The sequence below is a fragment of the Panulirus ornatus genome, chromosome 11 (assembly GCF_036320965.1).
Source record: "Panulirus ornatus isolate Po-2019 chromosome 11, ASM3632096v1, whole genome shotgun sequence".
Taxonomy (NCBI): Eukaryota; Metazoa; Arthropoda; class Malacostraca; order Decapoda; family Palinuridae; genus Panulirus; species Panulirus ornatus.
This window is the reverse complement of record NC_092234.1, coordinates 54,160,822-54,177,713: the sequence shown is the minus strand read 5'-3', so window position 1 is coordinate 54,177,713 and position 16,892 is coordinate 54,160,822. Positions and strand designations below refer to the sequence as shown.

The following is a 16,892-nucleotide window of genomic DNA, read 5'->3' as shown; positions in this document are numbered from 1 at the left end:
TTATATTCCTAGCTCGTTCCTATTAACAATATATAAACGCAATAGATTTATGGACGACATAAAGATAACCAGATCTCTTACTGTTTCTGCAGGCATCGTACCACATGAAGACGCTGCCCCGGGTCGCTCTTACCATCAACTAAACAAAAAGTTTCATCTCTTGTCTTGTTTCAGTAGCTTCCCACACACACACACACACACACCCACACACACACACACACTGGGAAACTGTATTGCATCCATCACGCCTCAAGGCCCAAACTTCTGATGAGTACGTAAAGCCAGGTCAACAAAGTTTGAAGAAATGATCCAAGGATTTTATCCTTACGAGATCTTAGTTTTTTTTTTTTTTATGAGTAACGTTTGAGACAAAGTAAGCATCTCGAAGTTATGAAGAGTACCTAACTTATGCAGTTATAAACAATTTATCGTGATAACATCCCATGTGTGAAAGTTATGGTACCTGTGGGGTTGATGTGGTAATGTTAAGTAGCGTCTGTGTTCTTCGAGTAGGAAATTTAAGAGAGAGAGAGAGAGAGAGAGAGAGAGAGAGAGAGAGAGAGAGAGAGAGAGAGAGAGAGGTGGGGCGACTAGAGAGGTAAGGAGAGGTTCAACTTGACGTAGGTCCTCCTGAAGTTCTGGCTCCTGCATGACGGTGTCAACTTCTTCAGGAGGAGTTGGTACCAACAGCTTTAGACACTATTGACAGGGACATGCAGAGCTCGCACTCGGGGATTTAGCGAGTCAGAAAGTCGACAGAAACTGGATCTTAGAACTGGGATCAGAAGATCTTGGCTAGTCGATAGGGAGGCTGAACCAAAGGACTTGTTTCTCCCTGAGGAATCCATGAGCAGTGCTGGATTCATAGGTTCCTCTGTTCATCATTTCTATCCGTACGTTGAGTCTTGGGGAGCCAGGGTGGCTGGTGTGAAAGTCTTCAGTAAATTCGCGATCTTTGGAAGCTTGACCCACTGAGTTTGACCTAGAGGTCACGGCACACGTGATTGACTGCCTTTCAGTGTGTTTACCAAGACCCAAGTATTTAGGACTGGGGTTATCCCAACAAAGGAAGGGTTGTAAGTGTCTCTTAAGACACTGCTGCTCCTTATTTTTCATGGACTCAAGACTTGATCATGCGAGGTGCTGGTTAGCTTTCGTGTGGGATGTAAGAAGAATCATGCGTCTGGTTCTGGACAGGTTTGGTGTAATGTCTCTGGTGTACGTATGAAATAGATTTACGACGTCGTTTTCGTAACAAAAAATCGAGATATTTACACATCTGACGAATGGTATGATATAGATATACCAAGTCTACACAAGACCTTAATCTCGTCTGGAACCTCCGTAGACCACAGGATTTACAGACAGAAAATTTATCTACGATTTACTCATGGAAGTTCTAGGCACTGCCAGTATTCAAGAAACATGTAAACACTCACCTCCTCCTCCTCCTCATTGTTCATCTGAGATAAACCCTCACAGGAACACGTGAGTTGTGAGCAGGGCTTACTCACACGTCTGAGGAGGAGGACGACCAGGGCTTCCTCAACGGAGACACGGGCACCAACGACCTGCAGAAGCGGAGTGACTGGTCCACGACCACAGGTGATCCGTAGGATAACGACCCTATGGGTTATAGGTCCTCAGTTACACACATACACACACACCCACACACACACACACACTTACAAAACCTTTAACCTCCCTGTTCACGATGGTACGACCTTTGAGTACGACGGGACGACCCTTAGGTATGATGATGTGATCTTTCCGCCAACCCTTAAGAGTCAGGTCAATGGCCAGGCCCTTCATGACCAAGGGTAGTCATACCGTCGTCTTCAACGGTTTCAACAGCCAGTTGACCCCGCTGGTGACACTGGAATAATCACCCATCAAATCGTTACGTATCAGACGGACACTTTTACTTTCTTTATGGTTATATTTATCTCAATATCGACAGCTGCACTGATACATTACTTTTACATTACGTATTGTACAAAATTTCGAAATTAGTTGCAATATTTTTGGAGTAAAAAGATGCAAGTGCTCGGGGATGAAACATGCAGGAGGGTGAAAGGCATACTCGGGACAGAGTGAAGTGGTGTGGCATACAGGGGTCGACCTCCTATCAGTGAGTGAACAAGGGCATATAGAAGTAGCGGGGATAAACCATGGAAAGGTCTCTTGGGCCTGGTTGTGGAGAGGGAGATGTGGTTTCGATGGGTCACGCATGACAACTAGAGAACGAATGTGAACGAATGAGGCATTTTATTCGTCCGTTCCTCGCGCTACATCAATAAAGCAGGGGAACAGCGAACAAGTTGAAAAACAAGATGACTGTTTTGATCCATATGGTTTCAAGGATTCATCCATATGAACTTTGGCACACGCGTAGAAGAACATTTTTATCTATTTTGCAAAAATCAGGTTGCGAATATACAGCGAGAGGATTAGATCATCATACACCAATAAACACAATTTCATCATTTTTCCTGTATCTCGAAGGGTTTCAGAGATTGGATCCAATCATGTTAGTAATTCAAAAACCTTTTTTCTTCTTTATATTTTCTCTCCCTCGGTAATTTTTATCGCCACGCTATTTAACAGATGAATGATTACGACATTTTACCCGTTCGCAGTCGACGATTTCCGAAGCAATTTGATAAAGACTAGAACATTGGTGTTCATCTGGAACGTAACAACATTTGAACATATATCACAGGATCGTTTGATGGTTTATGAAAGCATTAATCTTCCCCTGACGGTAATATATTAACTTCAGATCTATTGAACTCCCAAGACGTAAGCTGGATAAGTAAGATGTTATAGGATTCAAAAACCACACCACAGTATGTCTCACAGTATTCGTTCGGATTTACTGTTTCGAAGCCAAGTTCAACACCGCGCGAAGCAGATGCGTTTTGCTCGTTTTCATATACTTCTCTTGGTGGAATTAGAGATTTTGATATCATTGATATTGATATTATGTTTACTTATCTCTTTATGCAAACATCAAGAATAAATCGGTGTATATTCTTTAGGTAAAATTGTTGTTTTTTGTTTTCTTATTTTGACTTTCCCGTTCGAAATCCTCCGATCTGTTTTTGCAATTTCAAGACGGATTTATCCTAGATCTCTGTGGGGATGGCTGATGGCTGATTAGCTTTACTCAATGATGATTGGCCTAAACCCACGACCCTTGTCCCAACGAAGGACATATGCCACCGATTCACAGACATGGAGAAGTCGAACATTCTTTGAATTCGTGACGCCTCATAGAGATAGATAGATAGATAGACAGAGAGAGAGAGAGAGAGAGAGAGAGAGAGAGAGAGAGAGAGAGAGAGAGAGAGAGAGAGAGAGAGCCTATGAGTACTTGTAACGGAAGTCTCCCATTACGCGCGGCTAAAGCCTAGCCCTCACCACGTACGCCAACAGCATCTGGTGTTGCTTGGTGTTCACCCCTATGATTCAGCCTCCTCACTCAAGTTTAGCGCCGTATATGCTTCAGTCTGATCATCAACTAAACCCCAGAACCTACTATGATTCAGCCTGGTTACTAACTAAACCCCATAACTCTCCATGACCCGGTCAGCTCACTAACTAAACCCTAGGGCCCTCTATGCTTCAAGTCTGGTCATTAACTAAACCTCTAACCAGACCCGACTTTCCCTTAACTTCTCTGGTCGTATGAGATTCAGTGTACGTACACACTACCTGATGGCAGGCAGGGTAGAACGATGGAGAACAGGAACACTCTGCTAGTTGCAGTACCAAACCGTCTATATCAAAATACCATCGAAGTTGATCTGATTGACTCCATAAAAGTCCATTCCGATAGTCTTTATCAAAATACCATCGAAGTTGACTTGCGTGACCCCATAAAAGTCCACTCCGATTCCTTAGACAGTAAACAAGACAATGACTGACTATATCTTTAATGACGAATGTTGCATTCAGTTGCATTTGCATCATCTGACACAGTCTGTTCTCCCCTCCCCCCTTATGCAAGGCAGTAACACATGTTTCTGATGTTATGAGATCGATGTTACATCAATACATTTGCGTTGCATCCATCGTTGGAGTTCTTTGGCACTTCAGGGAGGAGAGGAAGGTGTTGTTATCTGTGCCAGGCTTGGCGCTGCCCCGCCCAGACTAGAGGGGCTTCACGCAGATAGGGTGGTAGCCCTTGGTGCAGGAGGCGTCGTTGAAGTAGTACTTGCGACCGCTGTCCATTGCCAGGCAGTTCTCGTCCGTGCCGCCAGAGGGCTCGTGGTCGTACCCTTCAGGGAAGAAAACGGGGAAGGTTAGGAGGTAGTGGGGTCGTGACGTAGGCCATATCGGTAAGGCAGAGGCAAGGATGGCACAACACACCCAAGAACCATCGGGTACTGAAGGGGTCGAAGTAACTCACCGAAGAGGCCAGAGTGGAGGGCCCAGAAGGGTGTGCCAGCGTCTACCCTGGTTTCGTCGATGGCCCACACCCAGTCGTCCTCAACGGTTTCGTCCGTCGCTCCGACCCAGAATGACCCAGAGAGACCTGGCGAGGCGAGACACAGGCAGGATAAGCCCGGTGAAGGTTTCGTGGATAGAAAAATTGTCTAGCTCGTGACCAGACCGAATCATAGAGAACTCTGGGGCCTAGTTAATGATTAGACAATGGCAGAAGGCTCAAGGGGTTAGTTAGTTATCTTCCTGCAGCACACAGATATTCCCAGCGTTTCATTAGGGTGACCAGACCTGATTCACAAAGGGGTCTGGGGTTCAGTCAGTGAGCAGGGCGAATCATAGAGGGCTATGGGGTATAGCTAGACATAACAGACATAATCTTCCAGGTCTTGTGGCAGCTTATCACTACCACAACTCCAGGTCGTGCGGTAGTGCTACAGATCTTGGGTAGTCTACCAGGTCCAGTGTCGTTTATCAGGTCCCCGACTCCCAGGTCCTTTAGTAGCCTACCAGGTCAAGTTGTAGTCTTCCGGGTCTTGTTATAGTCTTCCCAGATTCTGTAGTCGTCTTCCAGGACCTATGATAGTCTCCCAGGTCCCCGGTAGTCTCCCAGGTCCCCGGTAGTCTCCCAGGTCCCCCTTACTTACCATAGGTGGTGATGTACTTGTACATGTCCCTAAGGGTGTTGGCCTCTCCGACCTTGGCCAGGTCGGCCCCCAAGTCCTGGCAGAAGATGCGAGCGTCGTGCCAGGACATAGACACCGTCTGGTAGAAGGCGAAGCAGCTGCCTTGGATCTCCTCCCAGCCAACTTCACATCCCTGGGAACCTGGAGTGGAAGGAGTGGGTGAGGACTACCGACTTGTGGAGTGGCTGAGAGACGCGTGAGAGAGAGAGAGAGAGAGAGAGAGAGAGAGAGAGAGAGAGAGAGAGAGAGAGAGAGAGAGAGAGAGAGAGAGAGAAATATCACAGCGTGGTTATAAGTGATGGCGAGTCTTTAAGGAGAGGAGAGATGGGCAGCGAGACTGTCGTCAAACTCCTCGAGCCACGACGGAACGATCCTAAAGCACGTTGGCCTGGCCTTGGTCAGGTCAGAGGCATAGACGATCATACCCAAAGGTCGTACCGTCGTGCTCCAAGGGTCGTACCGTCGTGGCCAAGAGTCGTGTTATCGTGCTCAAGGGTCGTACCGTCGTGTTCTAAGATGGAGATCTAACGTCACGGCTCACTATGATCCTATAAACGTGTTTAACATACGGAAGCTGCAGATGGCGTAAGGAAAGCATCATTATTATGTAATAATCTTGCTCCTTTAGTGTCAGTACTTCCCAGTTGCCTTACTGATGGTGATAAACATTGATTCTGCTTCAGATGAATGAAGAATCTTCGTACTATTCGCTGATTCGGTTCACCACAGCGTCACTTCGGGCGGTACACAATTCTCTTCTTATTTCTAAACTTCGTAGAGTCGCAAACGAGATGAAAATAAGGTAATGTTGCACATCATAAAAATTGTTGGAAAGAAAGAAAGAAAGAAAGAAAGAAGAAGACACGTGGGTTAGAACAAAGAATATGTCTTCGTCTTCATATGAAGGAAAGTATATCATTACTACTTGCCGAACTCAAGGACGTATGTACTGTATGTACAGCAGGCTAGATGGGTTCATTCAAACAGAAAGCTTTACTGATATCTTATCATCTACAATCTCTAATGTATAAGAATATTTCATCCTTCTCTGGGGATTATAAAGATTATTGTACTAGAAATAAGCTGTGCTTAGCTTACCTGCCACCAAAATGGCGACGGTGAGACAAGTTAAAACTTTCATGCTGGTGTCTGATCTCTCGTCAACGTTGTTCGTATTTCTGTCTCTCAGAGTCTCCCGTCTCTCCTGGCGCGAGACTGGGCGATGCGCCACGAGTCTCCTGCTATATACCCCCTCCAGCTGTGACCTTATCTCCAGTCGCCCAGGCCACGTCAGAGGGAACAAGACGCTGAGCCTAAGACCGAGGCGTTTCGTTGTAGCAAAATCCTTGGTACCAAACGAGAGACGATGCCTCTGTTGTGTTTCTAATCGGCCTTTTTGATATGTTTGTACCCGTGTCTACCGGTGGATACATTTCGGACACTCAAGTCAGTATCTTATGAGAGAGACAAAGGTAATAAGAGCATGTGATTCTCGTCTCGGCACGAGACCCAGGGGTCGTGGGGCGCTGTTGGCAAGTGATGGGCACTCCGTCCACTGAACCTCCTTCGATAGAGGGACGACTCTTCACCAAGTCCTCATGCTCATTCGTACGTGTAAAGGAAAAAGAAGGACTGGTCACGATGATGGCAAAACCAAATGTGGGTATTTTCCTTCATTTTAGGTGGATAGATTTGCTATGAATTCATACTGACCAATGAACTTCGAAGAAAATTCACCTCCATGAACAAGACGATGTCGTATACCACATATTTCACATTTTCCTGTATAATTCCGTACTGTAAAATGTCCTCCTTCAAGCCATTGTATCCGTGTTTCCATGGAATCTCATTTGGAGCTTCGTGAAAGCAAGATGTTTCAGAGCTGAAGATCATTGTATCTGGCAAGATTCTGGGGAAATGGAGAGGGAGACTTGTCTTTCTCAGAGTTTCATTAAACTACCTGGCGAGCGGGATCGTATATGATCCAAGAGAAGTTCATTTCAACAAAATTGATTTACTTACAGAAGATTCTTGTTTTCACCCGGTAGTAACGCACTTGGCCGTGTTTTCCGATAGATAATAGTTAAAGAAAATCCTCAGTGTAGATCAGTTGGACAGCCATTCCAAATATGTCATGTAATGAAGTCTAATTCCCTTCTTCGGATTTATTAAGTCGATGTGGAAGATTGCCAAGAGATTTTCTTTACTTAATGTCTGTCAATTCTGTAAACAAGACTTTGATTGAATTACGTCGGTATTATCCGTTCTTCTTCTTTTCTTTTTAAGTCAGAGGCTGCACACATTGGGCGAGAGAATCTCATCAAGGCCAGGCAGAGAGAGAGAGAGAGAGAGAGAGAGAGAGAGAGAGAGAGAGAGAGAGAGAGAGATAAATGTAAAGAGAAAATGGTATCACAGGGGACACTTCACCAGCCGTTTTCCATCCACTATTGTCTGCATCATTTTCTTCCCTGCGTTTATAACACATGCTCTTATTTGCACCGAGCGTTAGGAAACCCTTGATATCGAACATTAGAATTCTTAAAAGTACATAAAAATTGATGACGATTTGATCATACACTACTTCAGTTTTAGGATGCACGATAGCGAATGCTTCCTTGAATTTCTTGCCTTTAATGTCATGCGAGACAAAACTTGTGTAAGGTTTGTGTGTTGATATGTCGAGTATTATACGGAGCCATCTGCTGTGTCCAAAGTATACCATACCATACATGAATCTATGGGTCATACTGGTAGTCAGCCATAGCTAGAGTCTAACAGGAAAATCTATCAGCCCATAAATGCCAGTGTGTTACCCAAAGCTTCAGTCTATCAGGCTATGTCTATCGGCCACAATTGATAATGTCATAACTACACTGTAGTTATCACAATGTTTCCTCATCATCCATGACGACACTCAAGATTCCAGTCTATCTGGAATCAGTCATTACCTCAGTCTTTGAACAACTTACCGCAGTCTTCGAGCAAATTATCACAGTTTATGAGCCATTAACCGCAGTCTACGAACCATTTGCCACAGTCCATCAGGTATGGCTGTAGTGTGTCATGGAGAACCGCAGTCTTTCAAACGATGAACATTTTGTCCATCGCTGCTGATGCAGTACATGTCTTTATTATATCCATTTCCATCGGATTCCCAACCGATTGTTAGGAGTTAAAGTAGGTCGTCTGAGGTTATATGTGGTTATAATAGTGTCCCAGTATACTCTGTGATATAAGCAGGATCTTCAGTCATGATAAAAGACATGCCAATAATGGAGGATGTAACAGGATGTCCATAATATTGGTAGTGGGTGACGTATTTGCAACACTGTTTGTTCTAGGCAATACAACAATAACAACATCATCCAGGCGATCATCTGGCTACTGTCCTGACTCGTACCACTAATATTCCAGTGTTCCAGAGATGACTGTCTGTCACTTGGTGAGGCAAAAAAAAAGGGAAGAATAAGATTTCCAAGACGTATTCATTTCTCCTTCCAGCCCTTCACCCTCCAGCAGTGGGTCATAAACATCACGTCAGGAGCCACACAAGATCTCCCTCGGTGGGAAGGGAGACAGGTGGGTGTGTGTGTGGGGGGGGGGAAGGGGTCACGTGCTTATCAGCTGGACAGGTCTTGAGGCTACAAAGGGTTGTAGAGGGTTTGGCACCACCTGGGTGGAGGATAAAGAGGGGTTGATGGTGATGGCCCACCCCTCGAAACAAACCCAGTTTCGTTCACCTCGTTTCAAAGTGCTAAATCTACTTTCGTTTTGTTACGGTTATGATACGAGTAGTATTCTGTAGTAAACATGACGATTGACTGAATAATATTTATTCGATAGGTTATTAAGGGATTCTCTCCTTTGTTATACTCATCAGATGATCTGATCCAGTCAGTTTGTGCGAAAAGTTTGATCGTATCTGAATTTACGCGGTTAAAACGACTTCCTTTGGGCAAAGTAGAGAAATACTTTGAGACGTAATTACTTTTCTCGTTTATCATTTATATCTGCCATCATGTGTCCGTTCCCATGGGTTGTTTATTTTCCAAAAAGACCTAAGGAATAATAAGCCTCAGTTTATTTCCACTTGGGCAAAACTCGTCAGAAATATGTAAATCCAGGTAAAGGTTTGGTGGAGATGATGATACAGAAATTTGCCAACAACACAAGACTGATAAACTAGTTTCTCCAGCCACCTTAACCTTCCTCAGGACCGGCATCTTATCTCCCAAGGTTCCTGTCTCATCTGTAATCTCCTTTCCCATCGCAAACCTTCCCGAGGGAGAGAGAGACAGAGAGAGACCCCATCTATTATCTCTAGACTCTCCCCCAGTCTCTCTCTTTCTCTTCCTCAGTCTCCCATACTAAAGCCTCACTCTCACATCTCTCTCTCCCTACGTCCCGCCCTAAATGAAGACCTCCTCGCCTCGCTCCAGACCCATCCTTCCCCTCGTTCATTTCGTATCTATTCTCTCCACACGACTCGGCAATCTATCTTTTATCTATCGACGACCCGATTCATTACACAGGATCTCAGTTTTCATCAGTCTTCCGTTTTTTTTTCTCTTTCCTTTCCCTGTTTTCACATCCAAGTTCGTTTTCTTTTATTCAGGGAAGACGATTTTGCTTTGATTAAACCCGCCAGTCTTCCCTCTCTTCTTTTACTATGTGGATCAAAAACGACATTAGGTCGACTAGAACATTCTCCTTGAATGTATTACTTTATTCTTTCCCCTCCCTCAAGATGTGTTTTGTCAAGTCCTCGAACTGAATAAATCTATTCACATCTGATGATGATGACCTTAAAGGCGTTTACCGTTACATATTTCTACGATGTCGTTCCTTTAAGACTTTCTTTTTTTTTCTTTAAGTTACGTGGATTCAGGTATTACTCGTACCTTTAGCTTGAGTACAGATAAGCAGAAGTCCACACCTGAAGTCCTTGGGGGAAAATAGACAGACCATGGGAACAGACACATGGTGGCAGATAACGTATAGAAATGAAAAGTAACTCGTTCGTTTAAATGTGTTCAAGCGTTTCTTCACTTTGTTAAAAGAAAAGTATAAAAGTATTGCTTTAATTGTGGATAAATTTCGATACGAATTACCATTACCAGTTTATCTGCCGTGTTTAGCATGACGGAGGCTTCAAAGGATGTTCGTTAGGCCTTAAAATCCTTACTCTCTGTTTACAGTTCATCATCCCTAGAGCAAGATACCTTCAAAAAAAAAAAAACGATTAATATAATTTCCCCGACGATCGTTGTCACGATCCCCGTTAAACAAGTTAGCACCTGTTCATAAACGAAACGATGAGAAAGTAAACTTAAAACTTTGACATGAGGTGAACGAAACTGGGTTTGTTTCGAGGGTGGGCCATCACCATCAACCCCCCCCTTATCCTCCACCCAGATGGTGCCAAACCCTCTACAACCCTTTGTAGCCTCAAGACCTGTCCAGCTGATAAGCACGTGACCCCTTCCCCCACACACCCACCTGTCTCCCTTCCCACCGAGGGTGATCTTGTGTGGCTCCTGACGTGATGTTTATGACCCACTGCTGGAGGGTGAAGGGCTGGAAGGAGAAATGAATACGTCTTGGAAATCTTATTCTTCCCTTTTTTTTTTGCCTCACCAAGTGACAGACAGTCATCTCTGGAACACTGGAATATTAGTGGTACGAGTCGGGACAGTAGCCAGATAATGGACTGGATGATGTTGTTATTGTTGTATTGCCTAGAACAAACAGTGTTGCAAATACGTCACCCACTACCAATATTATGGACATCCTGTTACATCCTCCATTATTGGCATGTCTTTTATCATGACTGAAGATCCTGCTTATATCACAGAGTATACTGGGACAATATTATAACCACATATAACCTCAGACGACCTACTTTAACTCCTAACAACCGGTTGGGAATCCGATGGAAATGGATATAATAAAGACATGTACTGCATCAGCAGCGATGGACAAAATGTTCATCGTTTGAAAGACTGCGGTTCTCCATGACACACTATAGCCATACCTGATGGACTGTGGCAAATGGTTCGTAGACTGTGTTTGACGACTCTCTGAGTGAGTAAGTTGGTCACAGGCTGCGGTAAATGGCTCAGAGAATGCGTTAAATGGCTCAGAGACTGCAGCAAATGGCTCGCAGATTAAGGCAAATGGCTCATACACATACAGTATCAACACTTGAAAAGTGTTTTTCTGCCAGGTAGACTGAAGCCTTGAGTGTAGTTATGGACAATGGCAGACTATCATGATAACTATATTATAATTATAACATTTACTGCTAATAGACAGTGCCTAGCAGACTGTAGGTAAATGGGCTGCAATGGTGGCTGATAGATTTACCTAATAGATTGTGGATATAGCTGATAACCAACAATAAATTCATGTCTGATAGACATCAGATACAGCTGATGAGAATATGTCAATTGTTATATGATAGACTTTTAATCTCAAGTAACATTAAAAGCAACAGATGAAAGCACTCGCAATCGTATATCTCAAAAAAAAAAAAAAAAAAAAGATATTAGAACAAAACAGGTAACACCATGTTCTTTTAAGAATTCCACTGTTCGACAGCAAGGTTCCCCCCGACCTAATCAGGTCAGAAGGCGCGACAAACAAGAAAATTGTAAAAAACAAAGCTAGTTCCAGAAACTGTGGAGGGAACACGGATGGTAATGAGGCCATGATACAGTCATGATATTATTTTCCATTTTTTCACATATGTCACCTCTCTTTTTTTTCCTCCTTTTTCTCATTCAGTTCAAGGCCTCGTTAAGGATATACCAGTGACTAGATGAAGCTTATAACAAAAAGAAAATAGTCCGGAATTCTATCCGATATAATGCAATCACAGACTACAATATTGACAAACATGATATAAATCATTTTGGCAATCTTCTCCATAAACACTGAATGTAAAAATAGGTATCAAATCTTCAAATGCAGACACACACATCACGTTTTACACACCCACCCACACACAAACACACACAAGAACCTAAGACCCCACCACACTACAGGTTCACACGGGCTTAATGGCACCCCGGGCACACATACCCGACCTGTGCTCGTAATGGCACCTCAAACACACACACACACACCCGACCACCTCCAGGACTGGCACACCCACGAACAGGACGTCAATGCCAAGAAGCCCGTGCCAAGCAGAGTCTTGTCGATTCCTTACACACACAATCTTCATATGACATTCTCAGGGGTTGCGTATGTCAACGTCCAACAGATCCACACAGATCATTTCCTTCCATCGCTAAGTTATCAGAAACTACGGCCCGATGCGTTAGTATAAGACGCGGTCGAGAATGTTCTCCTGAAGGCAAATCGGTGCTCTTCAGACGAATTTCTTTTGAATCACATAATCTATGGTTTTCCTCGCCAGTTAGTTTAATGTGAATTGACCAACGAAAAGTTTCTCTCCACTCCCCAAAAAAAACCTTCCCAAATTCTATTACATTCAGCACTGAAGGATCCAGTGGTCAGGGAGGATCAAATGCAATCCCTGGAAACATGGATACGACACCTTGAAGGGACGTGGTACAATACATGTTATATAAACGATGCCTTTTACAAATCTTCTCGAAATATTAGGTGCAAAACATCCTCTTCCTCAGGGCAGTAAATTTCATTCGACATTTATTCATCAGTATATTTTCTTTGCCAATGAATTCATCTGCTAAGATAATGTGTACATTTATGGCTCGGTCATCACTGTGACTAGAGTTCCTTTACAGATTGGGATGACACAATCAATGAGGGTGTGGTGCAGTAGCCCCTCCGTCGAAGGAGGTTCAATTGACAGAAAGCATCGCTTGCCACAGCGCCCCACAACCTCTGGCTTCTGAATCAGAGACAAGAATAAGGCTGGTCTTATCATCTTTGAGGACTGATCCAGGTGCCTCACTGCGGCCAGTGAATGCCCTAACCACTACAAAGTGCATTGTCACAAGGGCCTCCATTCACGAGAACATTTAAGAACTACTCAACTTGGGAAAACTCTCCACCAGGAATGTCAGTGACAGCGAAAGACACAGGTAACAACGGATACACCAACAACGACATAGAAGTCGAGATACAGAAGGACTTGTGGTCAACAGTCCTTAATACCTTTCAGTTCCAACACTCTAATTCAGCAGCCAAATGTGTCCCACCCAGAGAGATGAGTACTTCGTCAGATTATCTGTAAGAACGTCATAAGCATCACCAATGATGATGAAATGATGACTATGTGTTCTACAAATACTGATCGCCTGTTGAAGGCTGTACACTGCACTCAATATATGTTATGATGAAGGCTGTACACTGCACTCAATATATGTTATGATGAAGGCTGTACACACTGCACTCAATATATGTTATGATGAAGGCTGTACACACTGCACTCAATATATGTTATGATGAAGGCTGTACACACTGCACTCAATATATGTTATGATGAAGGCTGTACACACTGCACTCAATATATGTTATATCGGTGTCGTAACCACTTCACAATCGTGGAAGCTAACAATGCACCTACGACAGTTGTATTCCTAAGCATCATATATTGCAACAGCCCTCAAGGAGTCTGACGACATACAGCTTGACAAACAATATCAAGATCTAAAATCCATCCATAATAAAAAGGAAACTTATGACCATGGAAGCCCGATTGATACGAGATTTCATCAATTTATCTATTCTTTTTTTACCTGCATTTCATAAGCAGATGAACTCTTGTACTGCTCTTTATAGCCAGCCAGCAACTCTCACCTAATCACGTGGGATATACCTCGGCAGTTAGAAGGAAGAAGCCATTCTCCAACACAACAAATTACACGATCTTCATTCATCACTTAATAGCATTCATGGAAATCCTTCTCAACATCGCAGACTATCCGAAGCTGGCTTTTTGTCGCCGTCTCCCGCGTTAGCAAGGTAGCGCAAGGAAACAGACGAAAGAATGGCCCAACCCACCCACATACACATGTATATACATACGTCCACACACGCAAATATACATACCTATACATCTCAATGTATACATATATATATACACACAGACAGATACATATATACACATGTACACAATTCATACTGTCTGCCCTTATTCATTCCCGTCGCCACCCCACCACAAACGAAATGAAAACCTCCTCCCCCCGCATGTGTGCGAGACGAGCGCTAGGAAAAGACAACAAAGGCCACATTCGTTTACACTCAGTCTCTAGCTGTCATGTATAATGCACCGTATATGTATGTGACGAATATGTGGAATGGATGGTAAGCATTTTGATTCCGTTCCCCCATGCAATGTGGCAAAAATGATAAAGTTTTGTAATCAATCTATAAAATGATATCCGTAGAAGATGAAATAGAATCATTAATCGTAAGAGATTAAAGGTCAAAACCCTCACATGAATTAGGAAAACAGATGAATTCATTTTAGTTTGCTCTATAAAGCAAATGATCAGAGACCCAGCGAGTGTCTATGATAATTTAAATCTATTGATGCTCACAAGCAGAGACCTGTGAAGCCGGAAAGCAATTAGGAAAGAGCGACTGCAATATTATTCGTTTCATTATAAACTACCGTTTTCAGTTCAAAAAGAAAACTGCATGATGCTACCTCAGTTTTTAGAGGAGCAGACTTCAAGAGATTGCGACGCGCCCCGGGTCAGGTCAAGTGTTATCAGACTGTCAAGAGTGGTCAAAACCGAACATATGTAGAACAACTTCAAGTATACTTCCCCTAGAGACGGTCAGTCATCCTTAGAATATTGGGAAAAGAGGCCGCATATGGGAGCAGCTAGGTTGGATGGTCGGACATTAAAAAAAACGAAAAAACAAAACAAAACAAAACAAAAAAAAACCGTGTTAATCAAAATCAAAACAAAGGTTTATGGGAGTATAAGTGAAAGCAAACATGACTAAGAAATGACATACACGAACACACATAAGAAAGTGTTGGAAGGTCATTAAAAACCAGCAAGATAGACTCCGTGAAAAGACTTTCTCACAATGCGGGGAAAAATCCTCAAGAATTCTTGGAATACATTAGAAGCAGAGAAAAAAAAAAAAAAATCATGGATGTCACAACCCCATTTTTGAGTAAGAAATGGCTTCCCGTTTACCACAGAAGATTCTTCTGACGTACATCAACACAGAACGTATTTCTAGCCAGCGAAAAAAAAAAAAAAAAAAAAAAAAAAAAATGGACAGATATTCACTACCAAAAAGTGCCTTAACGTCTATATAATCCAATTGCAAGCAAGTCACCTGGTCCAGATAATATCTGGGTTAAACTTGACGAGTGGTGGACCACAAGGCTCCTTCCTGGGACCCAGACTATTCATCACCTTCACCAACCACCTGGAGATAAACGACTCGTCAGGAGGATTTCGAAATTACCCGACGATAAGGAATTAGGAAATAGTTCTCAGTTATGGGAAGATTATCTGGAGATTCAAAGGGATTCAGACAAACTAAACGAGTGGTGATAGACATGGCAAATGGTTTTCAATGAAACAAAATCAAAAGCAAGGCAAATTTGAGGCAAAAATACTAATCATGGATTCATATTGGTCGATAAACCATAATTGGAAGTTGAACATAAAGACCTTGGAGTTATTTTCAGCAATGACCGCCTTAAAGAGGACATCTTTTAAGTAATTTCCGCTACTGGGGCAAATTCTAAGAAGGGCGCGTTATGCGCGTGGAGATAAATAATAGACATCATGATGAATGAAAGTTCATAAGGAACATCACAATTCACATTATCATATAAAAAAGGAATTTCAAAGAGCCTAATTTCTAAGGGGGGGGGGGGGATGCCTTTTTGCCCTAGATTAATGGGGTAGGAGAGAATGGCCTAAAAAGGTGGATTACCCCACTACTGGGTATGTTAAAAGATGTCCCGACCTTAACTGAGGATAATAATGCCTACAATGTCTACGAAATGGGTGCTAGGATTCATAGACAAATATATAAACAATAAGACTAAGCTTATAATACTCAACCTTTAAACTATAAGACTAAGGTTATGATACTCTAAACCTCCACTTGGAAATAAACCTCATGACAGACCAACGACCAAAATTTTTCTTTGAAGAAAACACAAGACTTCGACGTGAACTCAAAGAAGTTTTCAAAATACTAAATTAGATCCATAACAACTCACGAGAGAGTTACTTCACTTTAGACAGAGATTCTGTGACTAGAAATGCTGCCATGGAGATAAGATTCGAGTAACTGTTTCCTCAATTGAAGAGTGACAGAACGCTGGGATGAATTAATTCAAGGTGTGGTAAATACAATGACTATCATCACTTTGAAATCAGGGCTGGAGAAATGACCGAAATCTGTCATAGATAAGAATTTTTTATATAATGAAATGAACCTTAATCCGTTTTTCAGAATCCGAACTTAGTGCAGGTGGTTGTTTCATCTGGTAGAGAACGTATCTATTTTCTCAATACTTTTTTACCGATCACAGTTCCCTATAAAATTCCCACAGCAGTATACTCCTGTCGTTCACACCGCGTCGAGATGTTTACCATCTATTTTCCTGTCCACCGCCAGTTGAGTCGGAGGGAGAGGAGATGTCTCCTGCTTTACTATCTAGCTTCTACCAGTGTTGAGGTATTCATATAACCCTCGTCGAGGATCCACCAAGTCTCCTGTAATCTGTTCCTCCCACACAATCAACTTACTATATACCTCAAGGGCTTTTCTTCTGTA

At 42.9% G+C, this 16,892-nt stretch overlaps 1 protein-coding gene across 2 annotated transcripts; it reads right to left on the bottom strand.

Annotated features, from left to right (window-relative positions):
* Positions 1 to 3,922: 3,922 nt before the first annotated feature.
* Positions 3,923 to 16,726, bottom strand: LOC139751542 (perlucin-like). Of its 2 annotated transcripts, none has more exons than XM_071667070.1 (5): positions 16,709 to 16,726; positions 6,234 to 6,552; positions 5,097 to 5,276; positions 4,415 to 4,540; positions 3,923 to 4,283 (listed from the first exon to the last, which is right to left on the bottom strand). In XM_071667070.1, exons 1-5 carry the CDS (start codon positions 16,709 to 16,711, stop codon positions 4,156 to 4,158), a joined length of 756 nt encoding a protein of 251 aa, XP_071523171.1. In that variant the 5' UTR covers positions 16,712 to 16,726; the 3' UTR covers positions 3,923 to 4,155. The 2 variants fall into 2 exon arrangements, with proteins under 2 accessions (XP_071523171.1, XP_071523172.1); XM_071667071.1 differs by lacking the exon at positions 16,709 to 16,726 and adding an exon at positions 15,432 to 15,523 and having other exon boundaries at positions 6,234 to 6,448.
* Positions 16,727 to 16,892: the final 166 nt, after the last annotated feature.

Excerpts from the sequence above, each read along its gene's own strand:
- LOC139751542 (XM_071667070.1), bottom strand. Across the intron at positions 4,541-5,096 it reads CAAGTACATCACCACCTATG|GTCTCTCTGGGTCATTCTGG; the intron begins GTAAGTAAGGGG and ends TCGCCTCGCCAG. Across the intron at positions 4,284-4,414 it reads CCTCCACTCTGGCCTCTTCG|GGTACGACCACGAGCCCTCT; the intron begins GTGAGTTACTTC and ends TCTTCCCTGAAG.